Genomic DNA, 21,420 nt, shown 5'->3' on the forward strand with positions numbered 1-21,420 from the left:
TAAACCTCTGCGTTTCATGTGGTGTAGATACACCCACAGTGCTGTTAGGGAGGGAGTTCCAAGACTTTGTCCCAGCGACATTGAAGGAACGGTGAGATATTTCCAAGTAGGGTGGTGAGTGATTTGGAGGGGAACTTCCAGGTGGTGGTGTTCCCATGCATCTGCTGTCCTTGTCCTCCTAGATGGTAGCGGTTGTGGGTTTAGAAGGTGTTGCCTAAGAAGCCTTGGTGAATTCCTGAAGTACATTGCTGCCGTTGTGTGTTGGTGGTGGAGGGAGTGAATGTTTGTGGATATGGTGCTTATCAAGCGGGTTGCTTTGTCCTGGATGGTGTCAAGCTTATTGAGTATTGTGGGAGCTGCACTCATCCAGGCAAGTGGACAGTATTCCATCACTCTGACTTGTGCCTTGTAGATGGTGGACAGGCTTTGGGGAGTCAGGTGAGTTACTCGTCGCGGAATTCCTAGTCTCTGACCTGCTCTTGTAGCCACAGTATTTATATGGCTAGTCCAGTTCAGCTTCTGGTCAATGGTAACACCCAGGAGGTTGATAGTGAGGTATTCAGTGATGGTAATACCATTGAATGTCAAGGGGTGATGGTTAGATTTTCTTTTGTTGGAGATGGTCACTGCCTGGTACTTGTGTGGCACGAATGTTACTTGCCACTCGTCAGCCCAAGCCTAGATTCTGTCCAGGTCTTGCTGCATTTAGACATAGACTGCTTCTGTATCTGAGGGGATTAGCCGGGTGGTTAACAGTGAGGTTGAGTCTCTTGGGCTACAGGAAGATATAGACAGGATGGTCAAATGGGCAGATAAATGGCAGATGAAATTTAACCCTGAAAAGTGTGAGGTGGTATACTTTGGAAGGAATAATTTGACAAGGAAGTATTCAGTGAACGGCAGGACATTAGGAAGTTCTGAGGAACAAAGGGACCTTGGCGCGTATGTCCATAGATCTCTGAAAGCAAAGCGGCATGTTAGTGGGGTGGTGAAAAAGGCGTATGGGACACTTGCCTTTATCAATCAAGGCATTGATTACAAAAGTAGGGAGGTCACGTTGGAGTTGTATAGAACCTTGGTGAAGCCACAGCTGGAGTACTGTGTGCAGTTCTGGTCGCCACATTTTAAAAAGGATGTGATTGTACTGGAGGGGGTGCAGAGGAGATTCACCAGGATGTTGCCTGGGATGAAACATTTAAGTTATGAACAGAGACTTGGGTTGTTTTTGTTGGAGCAGAGAAGACTGAGGGGCAGCCTGATCGAGGTGTTCAAGATTATGAGGGGCATGGACAGGGTGGATAGGGAGCAGCTGTTCCCCTTAGTTGAAGGGTCAATCACGAGGGGACATAAGTTCAAGGTGAGGGGCAGGAGGTTTAGGGGGATGTGAGGAAAAACATTTTTACCCAGAGGGTGATGACAGTCTGGAATGCACTGCCTGGGAGGGTGGTGGAGGTGGGTTGCCTCACATCCTTTAAAAAGTACCTGGATGAGCACTTGGCACATCATAACATTCAAGGCTATGGGCCAAGTGCTGGTAAATGGGATTAGGTAGGTCAGGTGTTTCTCAGTTGGTGCCGACTCAATGCGCTGAAGTGTGATTCTGTGATTCTGAGTTGGAAGTGGTGCTGAACATTGTGCAATCATCAGCTACCATCCTTATGATGGAGTCAAGTTCATTGATGAAGAAGCTGAAGATGGTTGGGCCCAGGACATTACCCCGAGAACTCCTACAGTGATGTCCTGGAACTAAGATGATTGACCTCCAACAAACACAGCCATCTTCCTTTGTGCTAGGTATGACTCCAACCAGTGCAGAGCTTTCCCCAATTCCCATTGACTCCAGTTTTGCTAGGGCTCCTTAATGCCACACTCTGTCACATGATGCCTTGATGTCAAGGGCTGTCACTCTCACCTCACCTCTGGAGTTCAGCTGTTTTGTCCATGTTTGAACCAATGCTGTAATTAGGTCAGGATCCGAGAAGCCCTGGCGAAACCTAAACCCGAATCTCCCCGAGAGCTGGTCCCAATATCCCAGAAAGCTAAAGCCTTTTGCAAATCTTTCCGGCCACGCATTCATCTGCTTTATCCTCCTATTTCTACATTCACTTGCTCATGGTATCAGGCGTGATCAGATTACTACTTTTGAGATCCTGCTTGCCAATTTCTCACCTGGCTCCCTAAATTCTGACTGCAGGACCAGTTCCTTCTTCCTACCTATATCTTCGATACCAATGTGGACCACAACGGCTGGCTGTTCACCCTCCCTCCCCAGGATGCTATGTAGCCTTTCAGTTACATCTTTGACCTTGGCACCAGGGAGGCAATATACCATCCTGGGTTCACATCTGCACCCGCCGAAACACCTGTGTCCCCCTACCAAATCTTCTATCACTATTGTTCTTCTTTGTGTGCACCCTCCCTGCACAGCTGAGCGACCCGTGGTGACATGGACTTAGCTCTCGCTGCATTCCCCAAATGGACCATCAATTTCATTCAGAACTGAATACTGGTTGAAAAGTGAGATGCACTTAGGGGTCACCTGCACTACCTGCCTGTTTCTTCTTGACTGCCTGGTGGTCACCCATTCTCTCTCTCCCTGCATACTCTTAAGCTGGAGGGCGACGATATCTATAAACGTGCTATCCATGAAGCTTCCAATCTCACAGATGCGCCCCAATGATGGCACCTGCTGAAGGTCTGAAACCTGTAGCTCGAGCTGCTGCAGCTGACGACACTTCCTGCACACATGATTATCAAGGACATGGGAAATGTCCTGGAGTTCCCACAAGGCAGAGAATATACACTTGCTGACTTGCCATTCCTCTACCTAGTAGCTAATAAAACTTACTACTTAAAAAAGACTCACCAGCTACTCACTTCCTTTCTACTGATGTCACTTAAAAAGGGAAGTTAACTGAAATGTTTTATTGAACCCTTATTGTCAAAAAAAATGGAAATTTTTAATTTCCCAGTTCTTTATACTAACTCCCTACCTTTGGAGAAAGGGAAACAAAGCTGCAATACTCACCAGCCAATCAACTCATGGCCTTCCTGTGATGTCACAAATTTCTTTTCACTCACTTTTTCAAACACAATTGCACCCCAGTCTGCTCCTTCTGTTATCTCCAATCAGGTCTACACTCTTCTCTTGCTCTCTTTTAACCACCTTCATGTAGTTTCCTTGAAATTTTCTCCTCTATATATTTCCCACTATTTGCTGGCCTATAGAATACATCCAACAATGTAATGACACCTGAAATGTTTCTTAACTCTAACCCAGTAGAATCTGACCTTGATCCTCTCTCTCCAGCACTGCAATGCTTTCTTTAATCAATACTGCCACCCCTCCTCCTTCCTCTCCTTCCCTATCTTTCTTGAACACCTTGTATCCAGGAATAATTAACAAAGTCCTGCCCCTTCTTGAGCCTTTTTTGATTGTAGCAAGACTTTCTTACTCTTGCAGTCCAATTCACTTCCAATAAAGATCAACATGCCATTTGCCTTCCTAACGGCGTTCTGTACCTGCATGCTAACCTGCAGTGTGTAAGACGTGCCCAAAAGGTTTTGCACCATGATTTTGAATGCCTAAGCAGATAAAAGCAGGGTTCCCTTTGATCATAGGAAGAAAGGACCATGCTGTGTGGTAAATTTATCACAAAAAGGAATAATAGCTGTTGAACTAGGATCCTTTTCAATGAACTCCATATAACTATGCAAACCAGTGCCCTGAAGAGTAGAATGGTCCTAGGTGGAGTCCGTGTGTTTCAGATAACACGAATAATCTTCGTAGCAGAGTGTTTCTATTGTGAATGATTGCAACTTAAATAACATTCATCAGAAATTTGTTACCTGGGGCTGAATTTTCCCCCGTTGTGGGGGTTGTGAGGGGGCAGGCTGGAGAAAGCGTGAACCTGATCAGCACTCCCGATCGGATGCAGGTGACCATTTTACGTGGGCGGGCCAATTAAGGCCCGCCCAGCGTGACGTACACCTGGAAGCGCTGTGCGCTCCCTGTGCAGGCGGTGGGGGGGGTGGGGAGATTCCCTGAGTTGGGGTATGCAAGCGAAAGAGCTGTGCCTCAGGGAGATTAGTTTAAGTCTTGAAAAATGTAATAAAAGATGAAAAAAAATTTTCAGGACATGTCACATGAGCTGGGATATGTCCATTAATTTTTTCAAAAAATGTTATTTAATTTATGAACCCTTCATGAAATCTCATCCCGCCCACGGATGAGGCTTCATGAAAAATGCAAAAGCCGCCTGGGCTCTTCGCCTTAAGATTGGACGGGCATTGTTAACAGCTTTAATAGGCCTTTGACAGTTTGGCGGGCGCGCCAACAATCTAAATGACACATGGTGACATCGGAACGCCCGCCCAACATCACCGCACCTCATTTTATGCGTCGACGAGCGGGCCCCGCCCCTACTCACCAACACAAAAATTCTTCCCCTGGACAGTAATCAGATTCACGTTACAGATTCAAGTTACTGGGCAAGTGGTAAAACATTCATGGGTGAGGGATTTGCATCTTTCCTACCATTAAGGTGCTAGCGGTTGCACCTGTGATTCAGAATTGACATACCTCACTTTTCATAGCAACAAAATGTCATCACCCCCTTTTGCACCAAAAAGGTGACTTACCTGGTGTAACTTTTCTCTCTCAGTTGTTAGTTCTTGAGAATACTGGCCATTTATCGATGCTGTTTGCGTTGTCCATTCAATTCGCAATCTGTCCAGTTCACCACTCTTTTCTGACAATGCCTGGATAAAATTTCACAAGGGTCAAATTGTACTCAAGTTATACATAATGCAACAAAACACAACAGTAGTCTGACACATTCCACTTCAGTACACAGTAATTAGCTCAGAAAATTTTAAGCAATTGGAAAAAATTATGAATTTAAATTATGTCTTTCCTGGATTTTCATGTTGTTGCACCAGAACATCATCCAGAGTTTGCATTTAAATTATGTGTAAATAAATCCATCGTGGGACATTATGAAAATAATGTCAGATTATAATACTACAAAAATTATTAATGAATGTTAGCAGATTGAAAAAATAACCTGGATCTGAACATTTTTATTGGTCTCACATTCCACAGAATCCAACCGCAGGGTGCACTGAAGCTACAAGCACAACCAAAAGGTGGAATGCATTTTCAATGTGCTTCCCCAAAGCTAAGTGACTATACTAAGAACAGTCCAGGTACTTACGCATCGGAGAGGAGGAAAAAGAATGGAAGGTCCATTATTATCAGGTCACTTTCATTTAACTTCGGTACCTGAGGAGTTGCAAATCGTGCTGAAGCAGTCCATGTCCAAATACAGCAAGACATGGACAATATCCAGGCTTGGGCTGACAAGTGGCAAGTAACATTTGCACCACAGAAGTGCCAGGCAATGACCATCTCCAACAAGAGAGAATCTAACCATCGCCCCATGATGTTCAATAACATTACCATCACTGAATCCCCCACTACCAACATCCAGAGGGTTACCATCGACCAGAAACTGAACTGAACTAGCCATATAAATACAGTAGTTAAAAGAGCTAGGGATCCTGTGATGAGTAACTCACCTCCTAACTCCCCAAGCTTGTCCACCAGCTACAAGGCACAAGTCAGGGGTGTGATGGAATACTCCCCACTTGCCTGGATGAGTGCAGCTCTTACAACACACAAGAAGCTTGACACCGTCCAGATCAAAGCAGCCCACTTGATTGGGACCACATCCATAAACGTTCACTACGCACAGTAGCAACAGTGTGTACCATCTACAAGATGCATTGCAGAAACTCACCAAGGCTCCTTAGGCAATACCTTCCAAACCCATGAACCCTACCATCTAGAAGGACAAGAGCAATAGACATATGGGAACACCACAACCTAGAAGTTTCCCTCCAAGCCACTCACCATCCTGACTTAGAAATATATGGCTGTTCCTTCACTGTCGCTGGGTCAAGATCCTGGAACTCCCTCCCTAACAGCACTGAGTGTACCTACACCACAGGTATTGCAGTGGTTCAAGAAAGCAGCTCACCACCACCTTCTCAAGGGCAACAAGGGATGGGCAACAAGTGCTGGCCCTGCCAGCGAAGCCCACATCCCGTGAATGAATATATTAAAAAAAACTTACAGTGACCAGTTCAGGAGTGGTAAAGAAAAAGCTTGGAACCATCCTCTTGCTCTCAGTCAAAGTGACATATGGCTTGGAGGGACTAAAAGTACAATTTCTGTAAATCTTTTTGTATTCTAACAAAAAGTTTCATGAGAAACATGTCCTCATTATAGCATTATTGCCATATAATGTCACTTGATTGCACTTTGATGGAAGGATTACCATTGACCAGAAACTGAACTGGGCCAGCCATATAAATACCGTGGCTACAAGAGCCGGTCAGAGGCTGGGGATTCTGCAGAGAATAACTCAACTCCTGACTCCCCACAGCCTGTCCACCAACTACAAGGCAAAAGTTAGGAATGTGATGGAATAGTCCCCACCTGCCTGGAGTTGTACGACTCCAACAGCAGCCCGCTTGATTGCCAGCCCGTCCGCCAACTTAAACATTAACTCCTGCCACCAAGTACGCAAAGTGGCAGCAAAGATACACTGCAGCACCTCGCCAAGGCTCATTCAACTGTCCAAAGCCACAACCTCTGCAACTTGAAAGGGCAAGGGCAGCAGTCGTATAGGAACACCACCACCTGCAAGTTCCCCTCAAAGCCACACACCATCCTGACTTGGAACCATTCCTTCAGGGTCACTAGATCAACTCCCTCCCTAACAGGCATGTGTGTGTGTACCTGCACCAGATGGACTGTAGTGGTTCAAGAAGGCACTAACCACTGAAAAGGCAATTAGTGATGAGCAACAAATGCTGGCTTTGCCAGCAACAGCCACATCCCACAAAAGTAAGAATAAATAAACAGAGGAGGTCAGAAAAGCCGGGAGGAGATTAAAGAGCAACATACACTCAAAAGGAACTCATGGCAGTTACCAATAAACATACATTTTTAAATCATACATCATGAGATTTTTTTTGACGTTTACTTTTAATTTACAATTCTGCTAAACTGAATTAATCAAAGTGTTGCTACAGTCCAGAGATTTTTAAAATTGGGGAATTGAAGGAAATTATTAAAGTAAACAGTTAAATTAAACATTAAACAATATACATAAAATACTTCTTCAATATATATATTAAAAACGTTAAGTAGAAATTTAGTAAGATTCTGAAAACTTGACCAGTATCTTATTGCTAAAAGTTCAGTGTACCTTTTGTGTGCAAGTTAATTGTCTGGTAAAGTCTTCATTGATTTTTTTAAGCTGTTGTTCCAACAACAACTTTTCATCCTGCAAACAGAGGAGCAACTGTAAGCAAACTAGGACTTGGATATGTGATGAAAACATTTGCAGAGATTCCTATTTACTCTTTCCCACTCTTCCCTGGACTCAGATGTATCCTCCAAGCAACAGTGCCTGATGGTAGAACTGTTCACATACCATCAACATTATTCTGTGAACAGATGGCATAAAACTGATTGCCGTTTTTCCTTTCTTTCTCTCTCTCCCTATTCCCCAACAACCATAATACTTTACAGAAATTAAGGACAATGGCTGCACAATAAAAGGGTTATTAGGATTCTTTGAAAAAATTCTATCAAACTCAACAGGTTGAATTTTTTTTAAAAAAATGCATTTTATAGCACTAATCATTTTATATGTATTTAGAAAACAGAATAACAAAACAAGCATCAAACTGTGCATTATCATCTTTTACTAGGAGTGTAAAGTAATGCATAAAGACCAACGTATTGTTTTCACAGTATTGCCAAAAACATCATATACACTTTCCTGGAAGAGTTTGAAACAAACCAGATCATACTTATATAAATCTCTAACAAAAGCATAAGGCAAGTCAAAGACAAATATGTAGATCAGATCAATGCTCGCTGTGTATTGCGCATACTTATGAACAGGCATAAGGCTGCCACTTTTAGACCCGGAAGGTACTCAGCCTACCTCAAGTTACCCTGGAAGGGTAAAGCATTTCAAAAATTTGAGCAACAGGTAAAGCTAGCCATTTCACATTGCTATCATGCAGTGGCAACACGAGTGGTGTTTTCCATTAACAGGATGCTGCAGTCAAGCCAAAAAGATGTTTTGCCTACCACACAAGTGCATATTGTGGTATATGAATTTTAGTGACTGTGCGATGCCAGGTACATAGGCTGTGCCATCCCAATGACTGGCAGATCAGATCAAACAGCGAGACCCTTCAGCTGTTCACAGTAAGCAGGGTATATAAATCCAGATCTAAACATAAAATAGTGGATTTCTATTTGGATTCAAGTTAAATCACAAATTATAGACAGTCGGTCATAGATGCATAGGGGCTTTGTACTGGATAGGTAATCTGGAATAATACATCAGAGAATGCGAATTCAAATTCCAATTTCGAGAATTTGAATTCAGTTTAAAAAAATTCTGAAAATAAAAAGTTGGTGCCAGTAAAAGTGACCATGAAGCTGTCGAACTGTTGTATAAACCCAGCTGATGCTCCAATGTCCTTTAGTGAATGAAACCTGCCGTCCTTGCCCATTTGTGATTCTAATCCACACTAATATGACATTTACCTGCGCTCGGAAATAGCCTAGAAAGCTACTCAGTTGCACCAACTGCTATAAAGAAGGTAGCCCATCAGCAACTTTCCAGGGCAATAAACACTGGCCTTGTCAGTGACACCCACATCCCAAGAATGAATAAGAACAAACGGTAAAGAGTGAGTTCAGAAATGATATCAGTAAGCAATTTTTAAGCAGTTAGATGTTATGATGAAGCATCATGAAAGGATGAGCTATGATGTCCAGATGTTTATTCTTACCTTTGTGAAAAACATGCATTTCTATAGTACGAGCATATACAACTTACCTTTATACATTTTAAACAGCTAGCTAAGTATTTCTTTATTTCCACATCTGTTCCATGCAGCAATTTTAAAGAAAGGTGATTCAAGTGTTTGAAATGATTGGTTTCCACAACATTTAGGTAGGCAGCTGTATAGTTAGACAGTGGTGCTGAAGAAACTAACTGCAGCAAGAATCTGGAAGACATGTAGGTTGCAATTGCACAAATTTAATTTACAAAATAAGGATAAATAATAATATCTCATTCTAATACAACATACCTCAGTAATGCTGCATTCTTAACTGTACTTACAAGGAAAATGATCAAAAACTTCCTGCACAGCAAAAAAGAGATTGGAAGACAGAACTTGGTTGAGATACCTGTACAAATTAATTACGGCAATAATTTGTAGTTGCTGCCAAGAGGATTGGCTCAAAATCCTTGAAAGCTGATGGGTTGCTAACAGAGATGTGGGTACACTCCATGTTTTTTCGTCTTGCCAAGTAGTCTGGACATATTGGACTTATTTAAATGTCTTACAAACTTCATGGGAATTGAAATTCATTTGGATCCTATTCATTGCTGCTGGCCTCCCCATTGGATGTTCTGAAATTATTTACTGCTCAACTCTGGCAGACAGTTGTAGTGTATAGTGGAGGAACATTGTCCTCCCTGATCCCACAGTAAAACAAAAATCAGGTTTCACCTCCAATTCTTCTGTAAGCAGAGTCAGGAATATCTGATACAAAAACAACATTTCTCTGACAAAGGGTCACTGACCTGAAATGTTAATTCTGTTTCTCCCTTCACAGATATTGTCCTTTTACTTTAGAAAATATCTGAATGCACAGAAATCACTGCCTTATATGATATGCCTATATACAGGTGGTTTTCTCCCTTTCCCATTTTCTTATTAAAGATACATTTATTTTGTTTCCTCTTATGTATTGGTTATACATATGTTATGACCACAGCAGATGTTAATTGCTGTGCAAACCAAATCCCAGAGAGAAACTCGGCTTATGGGCCATATCCCTTTTTTTGTATTCTGAAAATGAGAAGAAAACGTACTGATCTCAGCAGCAAGAAGTCCAGTGACACTTCTGGAATTTTAAAAACTAGAAGTAAAAGTTTTATTAACAAGAAGAAAAGAAAACTTAGGCACAGGAGATTACAGTTACACAATTAAAATTAGTCTTACAAAACATCCCCCCAAAAGACTCCCTACTTGGTCAGACCCACAGTAAACACTTTCCAGACAACACTCCCTTATAGATGTTTAACTATAAAAATCCAGTAATATTACCCAAGGGAAACTGCTACAGCTTTATTAAAGGAAAATCGCATGACCTCTTAAACTCTCTTCCATTCTGTTGTGGAAATCCAAGGCTTCAGAACAAGACTGCTTTTTGCAGCACAAGACTTCTCTGGCTTGACTGGGTGGCTGATTCAAACTGCATCCTCTCCCAGCCTGCAGCTGTTTCCAGGAGATCTTCCTCACACAGCCAATTGCCGACCACGAAACTCCCCACAGTAACTCTGAAATACCTCCCCCCCACCTTCATCTCATGTTCCATTGTTCTCACACATCTTTGAAACTCAAATCCTTTCAAATATAAAATCTTTCATGTTTCTATTTTGTCTCTGCTTTCAGGTCAATAAAATGTAATATACGCTCTTCTATTTACCCATGAAACTCCTGTAAGGTGCAAAAATGTATCTGGTCACCGTTGACATTTCTTTGATTTCAATGACCTCTCAACTTATCTAAAAATATGTTTGATCCAACCTATTTACTTGTACCTCAAACCCACCATAGTATCTCATTACAAATGTGCGAACCTAACACCTCTATCCTTGCATGTCTTAACCTCCCAGACAACCTGTCTCTAGTAATTTTACACACACACTTCTTCATAGAATAACACTATATTCCCCAAAAGGATTTTTTAAAAATCCATTCTCACACATATTCAAGGTGTGGCTCTTTATTCTTAATGTTTCTATGTCCTGTTTGATTGTTAACAAGTTCTGTCTTCACCATCTCAACACAGATTTTAAAAATATGTATTTATACATTGTGTTGCTTGTGAACAATCTTTCAGACTAATACTGGTTTTAATTGAAATTACATTCCAACATTATTTTTTTATTTAAAAAAGGGGGCAAATATTCCATCCATACGTATTTACAGAATTCAACCAAAATATTTCAGAACAACTACTCACCTTGGAACATCTTTGTTCTCCTCTTGGATGCACTGCTGTAGAAGGTCTATAAACTTTTGTGGGAATGCAGAAAAATCTATTAAGAGTCCCTGCTGATTTTTTAAGCTATGAATGGAGAGATCAAAAATCAAAATTCTGCAGGCTACATTTAACAGCTGGCTCAAGTATTTACATATCATAAATCTTGAACAACCTAACAGATGAGTTTTGAATCTGCCATTTCCTACAATTACATGACCTAAATCAGGTTATCTTGCTGACCTGAAATCTACAAATGTATTTCATAAAATAAATACTGTTCATGTTCTCTTTGCAGTTAGAAGAACTAAGCTTAGGACATTCTTCTTTGGTAGAAAACTATACTCTAGATAGACCTTAATATACCCTTGACTCACTACTTTTGCTGAGTTTGAAGCAGACTTCACAATTCTGGTTTTAGCATTCCTAGAAGGCAATGCCGGCATGTTTCATGAACATATCACTGGGAACATTCCATGGCATTTGGCATACATCATGAAACGAAGAGCTAACATCAGCCAATGCTAGGTCAATTGAATTACAGTAAAATATTGAGGCACTAATAAAAAGTAGATCGTCAGCCAAGACAAATTTGTCAACTTTGGAAAAGTTAAATAAATAGATTGAGAAAAACATTTATGGCAACTATACATTACAAATACACTGTTTTACCAAACAGATACCAAAAAAATTTAAGTGGTTATGGTTGCTTCAGGAGAAAAATAATTATGAGCATGATTCAGAATAATATCCTCCATACAAAATAGCAGATAAAGGTATCTAAATAGCAGCACAGAAGTATAAACCTCTAGAGAGTCTCAGAGGCCCTCTGAGACTTTGTGCCATAACTAACGGCAACTCTTACTTCTATTTGGAATTTGAATAAGTGTGAAAGTGCTCCCTCATCAAATGTAATTTGTACAGAATGCTTTTCTTGACATTCAACTATAGTGAAGCTGAAAACAATCTCTTAAATTGCCCTATATCAAAATAAGAACATCACTAAATATAGTAAATTTGTAAGTAAACCATTGCTTACCTCTGAAAATCTTCTTCTGTTAATATCAAGTTATAAAGAAAAAATGGATCTATATCATCTGTTAACCGGACTACCAAATCCTGCAATTAAAAAACTAATTTGCTGAAATTGTTCCACTGGTTAGCTGTGTTAATGCTACAATTTACACCTTAAACTGGGAAAAATTACTTACATTTAACTGCATTAGTACAAATCTGATCATAAATACCTTTGCATTTACCAGAGAAGTCCTTTACACACCACAAGTACTTAGAAGACTGAAGCAATTGTTTTTGATCCTTACTTCAAACTCCATTCCCTACTACAGATTCCACCTCTTTCGCTGAAAACAGTCTGAGATTAAGCCAGTTGGTTCACAAACTTGGTGTCATGTTTAATTTTGTGATGAGCTTCAAACCTTATATTCACGCCATCACTAAGACCCTCCTACTTCCACCTCCATAATATCGCTCAACTTTGGCCCCATCTGAGGTCACCTGCTACTGAAACCCTCATCTATGCCTTCTTTACCTCTAAAATTGATTATTCCAATCCACTCCTGGCTGGTCTCAAACATTCTACCCGATGGAAACTTGAAGTCATCCAAAATTCTGCTACCTGTGTATTAACTCACAGCAAGTCCAATTCCTCTATCACCCACTGTGCTCGCTGACCTACAGTGACTTCTGGTCAAGGAACGTCCTGATTTTAAAATTCTCATCCTTGTTTTCAAATCCCTTCATGGCCTCTCCCCACCTATCTCTGTAAGCTCATCTAGCCCCACAACCCTCCGAGGTATCTGCGCTCCTCTAATTCTGGCTTCTTATGCATCCCTGATTTTAATTGCTCTACCATTGGTAGCCACCCCTTCAGTTGCCTTGGTCTGAATCTCTGCATACCCTCCCTACCCCACTTTCTCTTGTTATGATCTCAGTGGAGACCAGTAACTTTTAAAAAGAAATTTGGATTCCTAGTTAATAACTGAAAGAATAATGTCACAAGATTTCACATTTTAAACAAAAGACCTTTACTGTACAAGCACTAAAGAGAGAAAGTGCTACTAACTCAAACACTACATTTCGTAAACACTTATATATTACTCCAGAAAATCTCAACAGTACACTTCTATTTGCACCCAAGAGTTCCCCTCTACTTTACAGGATCTCGAAGAGTCCTTCACTTCTCCTGGGACCAAACCCAGGTGTGCCGCAGCTCTCAGAAATTCACTTTGACTCTCCAGTGTTCCCATTCTTCTCCGACATGGGGTTGTTCCACCAGCATCCAGCTAGGTGACACTCCAACACCTCATGATTGTGGACTCCCCAGTTCATCCAAGGTGCTTCATAGGAGTGTTATAAAACAATGTATGACACCAAACCACAAAGAGGTCATTTTGGAGCGTCTTAAAGGAGGAAAGTTAAGTAAAGAGATGTATGCTTACTTAGTGATTCCAAATCAGGCGGCACCTTTGGTTTCTGATAGCCCTCTGCTACTGATCTACAGCTCCTGGCAGATTCCCTCTCTGCTTGAATCAAAGCTGCTCCATGCTTCAAATAACTTATATCTGTGGGAAATCACATACAGACAAAACCCAAAACCAAGAAATAAACCTCCCTACAATCTATCTCTGCAACAATGTGATATATCTGAGATGTCCCAGATAGAGATTTAAACTAATTATCTTCAATTCCCAAACCTTCCCTTTATTTTGGGAAATCATATGAATAATTTAAACCCCTTATGGACACAGCTGTAGACATCTCATCTCCACCGAGAAATTCAGAGAGGAGTCATCCATTATTTAGAGTTTTCCCACTTCCAACTTTGACCTGATTAAATAAACATAGGCCATCCTTTGAATTTCAATTACTCTGGGTTTGTTTAGCAGCTTCTCAACCAGGAGTTTTCATTAATCTTACATGTAAAAATTTCAATCCCCAAACTAAAAATTACATTCCTAAAACACATGAATCATGAAATTACGTATTCATAACACTCCCCACCTTTAAGAACTCTCTATCTCACTTTCCTCCTTTAAGAAACTCCTTAAAAATTACCTCTTTGACCAAGCTTTTACTCATATAAGCTAATATCTCGTTATGTGGCCCGGTGTCATACACTGTTTTATAATGCTCCTATGAAGCACCTTGGATGTTTCATTATGTCAAAGGTGCTATATAAATATAAGTTGCTGTTGTTAAAAGACAATACTTAAATCTAATAGGAAACTTAAACCTTAGGCTGCAAGCACCTTCAGGAAAGTGACAACCTGCCTGAGCCAATAGGTTATTTAAATGTGTAGCTATGCACTATATAAAAAAAGTTTTTCAATAATAGCAGTTCTCAAAACCTTAGATTCTTATCACTATAATACTCCTGCCTAAGTGTGGTTCATGCATGCCAGTCACCCTCTGGTACCTCACCAAAGTGCTCATTCATGTATGACCCTAGAATGTGATGACTGACAGGGAAGTGGGTGTCAGATGGAGAAAAAAATTGAGCTTAACTGTGATGCCCTTCTCTCAAAAACATTTGGTGATAGTTACTGTCAAGGCTCATACATGAACAGTGGTGATGATCATCCTAGCAAGAAATCAATACCAGATGGCAAATCTTAGGGCAAGTATGCTTAGACAGCAAACTGCAATAATTAAGGATACTTCACAGACTTGAAGTATATTCCAAGACTTAATGCACAAGAGGAACAATTTTTTAAAAAAAATTTGAAACACTCACTAACCTTTTTGTAAACAGGATTAGATGCACAATGCAGCTCAACAGTTACTCGAATAGTTGTTCTCCTGCAAATAGATAATTTTTAAAATTTTAAACCAAATGCAAAAACCATTCTTTTTGAGGCAGATTGAGTCTTTTTGAGATCAACATACCTCAAAGCCTCATGAGAGGAAATTGAAATCAATTTCATAGCAAACTTAGTAAGCTGATACCTGAAGTAGGCAAGCCATAGTGCATCAGGAGATTGTTGATGATTTACCATCCTCATTAATGGGACCTGTACTGGATAGGTGATTTTGGATAACAAGCAGAAAGCTTCCCAGTATCTTACACAGTTATTCACACCATTCTCCTCCAAAACCTCCCCAACTCCATGAGGCATCCATTGCATGGCTTCATTTGTAACTATTTAATTATAACCACTGTTTCTCCAACATTGGCTTCTCTCTCTCTCCCACACTGTCACCTCTAGAGCCTTCTGCCACATTGTTTCCTTATCTACATGTAACCCTTTACCAACAGTCAGTCAGCCTTGGGATCAGCTTTAAGGCAATATTTTGAGACAATAGTCAGGGAAGGGGGTGAAATCATGGCAACCACATGAATTTGTAGCAAGTACTGAAGACAATGGCTTCAATTCTTCCGATGTTTAACTGGGGAAAATTGTGGCTTCTCCAAGACTGGATGTCAGGTAAACAGTTTTACATCACAGAGTTGCTGTAGAGGTAGATCTGGGTTTCGTCAGCAAACTCATGGAAGCTGACCCAATATCTTTTAGTGATTTCACCAAGGGCAGATGAGGAAGAAGTAGATGAAGAAGAGGGGAATTCGGATAGACCCTTCGGGAACTCTAGAGATAACAGTGTGGAGATGCTGAACCAAGAAAGAGCAGTGCTACCGAGCTGGTCCAGGGAGGAGAGGCACTGTAGAAAGATGGTGACAGCAACATTTGAAAAGCTGCACAAAGTCATAGGCGATGAGGCAGAATGCTCCTCTAGTCAGAAGGGATGTCATTGGTGATTTTGATTTGGGAAATTTGGTGCTGTGGCAGGCACAGTTTTGCATAGAGGTGAAAACATGTTCAAGGAGAAGAAAGTGTGGTTGGAAAAATGACAATAGGTTGCAAGGACTGAGGGGCTGAGTGTATGTTTTTTGAGGAGGGAGTAATGGCAACAGTTTTGAAAGGGATAGTAACTTGAATTCTATGCACCAGGTTACATCACACAATAATATGTAATGAAGTGTGTTGCTTCAATTGTCTGAGCTTCGTTAATGTCTTTTCTTAAATTTTCTTTCTATGATTCCCTCCCTTCCAAATGGCCTTACATCCCTCACCAAGATAAAGTACATGTGTGTGTTGTAAATAAAACCGCATATAGAAATACACACATGCAGACTTCCAGTAGAGTTAATTGTATAGCAATCAGGAGCATTAACCCCAGATGAGCTGACAGCGTATTGAATGTAGATATTTCCCAAAATTTCACCTCAGACATCAAGGAAGGAAGTATGCACTTTTTAATTTTGATTTTCTTTCCTTTCAAAATTTCAGCAAAGAGCAGACTGTAGTCTTGCATGAGGACCTCCTGCAATATCAATCCTTAAATAACTTGCTAGCAAATGCTTAGCACCAGACCGTTCTGTTAGTTCTTCTACTTTTCCTACCCGTGGGCTTGTACCAAGCATCACTTACATTTTTTGTCTAGTATACAGGGGCAAACTACAGCACTTACAACAAGAACACGTTTCACAAATCTTCCCCAGGGTTTAGTGGCACACTGAAAGCTAGAAAGATAACCACTGGGTACAGGTGAGTGCCGCCTCCAAGAAACCTGGCCCACCCGTGGTGAGATTGAGACTTTGATTTTTTTCATACAAGATATAATCTTCTGTTATCAGGGAACAGGGCAAACCCTACTGCAAGGCACCACGACCGTTTATAGTACAGCTGTCAAAGCAGGGAACTGTAGGATCTGGATTTACGATCACAAACCCACAGGCAAGTGGCTGTGTTCATCTTCAGGGTGAGGTAACGTCAAAACAGGCGACGTTTTTGAACCATAACACCATGGATGGACGGACAGAAGCCCCAGTCCATTGGGCGTGTGCCAGGCAACCCTTAAAGAGACATTTCAAACACTAAACCTTATTTAAAAGTCTAGGATCCAGGATTTAAAACAGCCCAGCGGATTACCGGTCCCCAATCAGGGTGCCCTTACACTGGACACCAGCTCCTACAACCATCCCCGGTGACGGGGCAGCCACTTCACCTTTCTTCGCAGTCTTTACACCGAACAACCACCCGCACGATCTGACTGAAGAGTTGCTGGCTCATGGCGGATCGTCCACATTCAAAACTTGGCGCCTCGGCCCTCGCGCACGGCCGTTACTGCTCGGGGGTGGGCGGGGCCTCGCCGCTCTCTAACCTTTAACCTTCGGTCTCGGCTCCTTCCGGCATACCCAGTCCGGCTTGTGGTTTTTTACCCTGGGAGGCGCGGCTATCAAAGCGTCTCATTTCCTATTAGCTTGGTAAAACTCTACTCCGAGATTGCAGAACACTTCATTTCGCGCGCCCCTGCGACCAGCTTTTATGCTTTGGGTAGGTAGGTAGGTGGGTGGGGGTCAGTCTGAAAAGCGGGAGGCCCTGGCACAGGCCTGTGTTTTCTTTTGAGGTGGTGCAGGAGAGTCGCTGCCAACATGACCGGCGAGAAGGCTGCAAATGGCATCCAGGCGCCTCTGCCAGGGAGATGCGGGTACTTCGTGGAAAAGAAGAAGAGATATTGCAAAATGATCGTTGCAGAGGGGAAGCGTCTCTGCGGGGAACATGCGAATACGGCACCAGAAAGAGAAGTATGCCAACCGCTCATTAATTGGAAAAGGACAACGAACAGTTGTTCTTGGTAGTCATGTTAATATTTTTAAAATGGTACTTATATAGCGCTTTTCACCACCACCGGGCCTCTCAAAGCCTTTTATGGTATACATTGGAAGTCGAATCACTTTTAATGTAGGAAATGGATCAGCTAATCTGCACAGCAAGCTCCCACAAACAGCGATATGATTGTTATACCTTCTGGTTCTCATAAGTTAGAAAATAATCACACTCTAGACTCAAAATGCTGGAGTTTCATCCAGTGTATTTTTTTGCTGCTGCTCCATGTGGCTGATAAACATGCAGAGATCATTCATTGTTACTGGGTACATGATTGCAATGCAGCAGTGAAATGTGGCATAATATAACCGTGTTAATGACCAAAAAAATGGTTTTCTAATATTGATTGAGGAATAAAATATTAGCTAGCACACAGGTGATAACTCCCCTGCTTTTCTTTAAAATAGTGTCTCGGGATTTTTTGTATCCACCAGAAGGGGCTGATGGGCTCTCAGTTTATCCTTTGATTTGAAGGATGACATCTCTGACAGTGCAGCATTCCCTCAGTACTGCATGGAGTGTCAGCCTTGATATTTGTGTTCAAGTCCTGGAATGGGACTTGGAACCATGTTACTCAGTGCTACAAACTGAGCCATGGCTGACACATCAAGCCTTAACACAGGAACAATGTAAACACCTCCAGTTGGGATGTATAGTTGATACTGAGGAAGACTTACAAGAAGACATTCATAGAAACTTGCAGGGCAGTACACAGTTCATAAGAACTTGAGAAGTAAGAGGAGTAGGCCATTCGTGCCTGCTGTGCCATTTAATAAGATCTTGGCTGATCATCTACCTCAACCCTCTTTCTGACACTTTCCCCATATCCCTTGATTCCCTTAGTTCTCAAAAATCTATCAGCCTACCTTGATTGTGCTCAATGACTGGGCATCCAATGCTCTTTGAGGTAAATACATTTAAAAATTTCTCCTCATCTCAGTCCTAGATGGCTGACACTTTATTCTGAGACTGTGACCCTGTGTTTTAGATTCTCCAGCCAGGGAAAACATTTTCTCAGCATCTATCCTGTCAAAATATTTCAATTCGATCACTTCTCATTCTTCTAAACTCCAAGGAATATGGCCAGTTGTGCATGTGCTGACTCTTTCAGTCATGTCTAGTCCCACAACCCTTTTTGTCTGTAATCCTGTAATTTATCATTCTCATGTAACTGTCCAGCTCCTTTTTAAGTATTGATAAACATGAATAAATTTGTGTTGTAAATTAACTTGAATATAGATTAAGTGTGAGATGTTGCATTTTGCTCAGAAGAAAAAGGAGGCCATCTAATCGATGAAAAATAAGAGTAAGTAGAGGAGCAAAAGGTTCTAGGGATACAGATATACATCACTAAAAGTTTATTAATACCCTGTAATTTGTTGCAGTCCTCCATATTGACTATCCTCCCAGTTTGGTATTGAAGTTGTGTTTACAAGTTTTGTTTTCTATTCCGAAGACTAAGTTGTTAATATAAATTGTGAACAACAGGGATCCCAGCACTGATCCTTCTGGGAGCTCACTTCCCACCTTCTGTCATTCTGAGTAGCTCTCCTTTACTCTGTTTTCTGTCTTGCAGCCAGCTAACATGCTACTACTTGTCCCCTGACTTTGCATGCTCTGACCTTATTAATAGGTCTATTATATGGTGCCTTATCAATGGTCTTTTGGAAATCTTGATGTATCCCATCTATGACATTATGCTCACCTACTCTCTGTTACCGCTTCAGAGAATTCAATGAGATTAGTCAAGCAAGTTTGTCCCCTTTGAATCCATGTTAACTATTCATTATTATATTCTGGTTTCTAGATGTTTTTCCATTTTCTCCTTTAATAGAAGATTTCATTATCTTTCCTACCACAGATGTTCAGCTGTCTCTAGTTGTCTGAACATGTTCTATCCTAAGTTGTCGGTCTACTGACAATTTTTCTAACAAATTGTTAAAAATGCACTCTCTGCTATCTCTCCCCTAGATTCCTTTAAAATGCATGGATACAATCCATCTGGACCAGGGATTTTTCTTGTCTTTGAGTTTGATTAATTCATTTAATATTTCTCCTCCTTATTTATTTAAAATGTGGTTTATCATTTCTGATGTCATCTTCCAATCTCATATCCATCTAATTTGTCTTCCTAATTAATACTGAAGCAAAATAATTATTTAATATTTCTGCAATTTTAGTTTCACTTTCTGTGATTTATTCTGTTTATCAGTGACTCTATTCCTACTTTGTGAGAAACTGAATGTTGAAGTGTATGCACATTGCTTAAATTTGATTAAGCAGCCAGGGAGAGAGCTGCAGCCAAGAGCAAAGGCTTGATGGTGGGCCATCAAAAATGCACTTAGTCATCTTGATGTTCGTTTGTAGGACATTCTAATTCATTTACAACTTAGTGTAATATATATATGGCTGAGATGTTAAACTAGCCTAAATGTCCAATACTTATCCTTTATTGTTTAATGTCAATGCATCAAAAATTGAACTATTTTTTGGTAGTTCTAAAGTTGAGCTCTGAAAAACAATCTGAAATGTGCAGAGCAATGTGGATCGTTAATTGTTAACTGGAGATTTAATTGCTGTTATCAATTTCCTAAGTAAAAAAAGTTTGCCAATTCACATGTTCAAGTTAAATATTTTTAATATTTCCTTGCAGGGTGAAAACCAAAGAAGAAGAATTCCATGTCCCCTTGACCCAAAACAGTAAGTACAATGGGCAGAAATTAACTGCTGTGAGTGTATTTTAACCATGTTAAAGATGAATTAAATGGTCAGCTTGACTCAGCTGGTAGCACTCTCATTGAGTCAGAAGATTGTGGGTTCAAGTCCCACTCCAGGACTTAACTATGTAGTTTAGTCTGATACTCTAGTAACATACTGAGGGAGTGTGATCCTTTGGATGAGATGTTAAACCAAGGTCCTGACCGCCTGATCACTGGTTTAGGACAAGATTAAAAGTCCTAATGAATATTAGGAAAAGGGAAGTCCTCGTTGATATTCTTTGTTCATACCTGCCAACACCCAAAACAGATTAACTAACCATGCATTTCCTTTTTTGGTTCTTGCTTTGTGCAAAATGCTTACTATTTTTGATTGTATACTGTAAGTTGCTGCAGTTTAAAGGTGATTTGTTGTATGTAAATACTTTCAGCCTTTTCTTAGACGTGATAAGATACCCTGTAAATGCAAGTCCTTTTCTTTCCTCTGCCCTTGGTTTAAAAACCCTGATCTTGTACACACACTGGAGTTCATTATCACCATTAGATCATGGGGTGTTAGCTTATACTTAAAACAATTTTCATTTGAAACATAACATTTTGGAAGAAGAAATGAACAAAGTGATACAAGAAAAGGCAGGTATTTCATTTGAATGTTTAAAGCAAAAGGGGAAGGAGTTTATAACATACTCCCACTGCTCCTTTTCCAAACTTGTAGTAGTTATTCCTTCTTGCAAGTTTCTGTAAACAGATAGCACTCTACCACTAACTGGTTGGAATGTTGGGGTTACTGAATCAATGGTCGTAACAAAAATATTAAATGTGCAAATGTATTGAGTGCAATGATAAATTCTTCTTGATGTAG

General features: G+C 40.7%; 2 protein-coding genes across 7 annotated transcripts in view; one reads left to right on the forward strand and one right to left on the reverse strand.

Annotated features, from left to right (window-relative positions):
• Window positions 1-17,324, reverse strand: part of sass6 (SAS-6 centriolar assembly protein) — a 68,813-nt gene extending 51,489 nt beyond the window's left edge. For both annotated transcript variants that reach the window (XM_041208501.1, XM_041208502.1), the window contains exons 1-7: window positions 17,180-17,324; window positions 14,914-14,974; window positions 12,195-12,274; window positions 11,138-11,242; window positions 8,934-9,105; window positions 7,278-7,355; window positions 4,642-4,761 (exon numbers count right to left, since the gene is read on the reverse strand). In XM_041208501.1, coding sequence (XP_041064435.1) covers window positions 4,642-4,761; window positions 7,278-7,355; window positions 8,934-9,105; window positions 11,138-11,242; window positions 12,195-12,274; window positions 14,914-14,974; window positions 17,180-17,244 — 681 coding nt within the window. In that variant the 5' untranslated portion in view covers window positions 17,245-17,324. The remainder of the gene's footprint in view (window positions 1-4,641; window positions 4,762-7,277; window positions 7,356-8,933; window positions 9,106-11,137; window positions 11,243-12,194; window positions 12,275-14,913; window positions 14,975-17,179) is intronic.
• A 38-nt stretch (window positions 17,325-17,362) lies between these two features.
• trmt13 (tRNA methyltransferase 13 homolog) overlaps window positions 17,363-21,420 on the forward strand; it is a 32,567-nt gene continuing 28,509 nt past the window's right edge. For all 5 annotated transcript variants that reach the window (XM_041207665.1, XM_041207667.1, XM_041207668.1 and 2 more), the window contains exons 1-2: window positions 17,363-17,759; window positions 20,495-20,541. In XM_041207665.1, coding sequence (XP_041063599.1) covers window positions 17,607-17,759; window positions 20,495-20,541 — 200 coding nt within the window. In that variant the 5' untranslated portion in view covers window positions 17,363-17,606. The remainder of the gene's footprint in view (window positions 17,760-20,494; window positions 20,542-21,420) is intronic.

The sequence above is a fragment of the Carcharodon carcharias genome, chromosome 16 (assembly GCF_017639515.1).
Source record: "Carcharodon carcharias isolate sCarCar2 chromosome 16, sCarCar2.pri, whole genome shotgun sequence".
In the NCBI taxonomy this organism is placed as follows: domain Eukaryota; kingdom Metazoa; phylum Chordata; class Chondrichthyes; order Lamniformes; family Lamnidae; genus Carcharodon; species Carcharodon carcharias.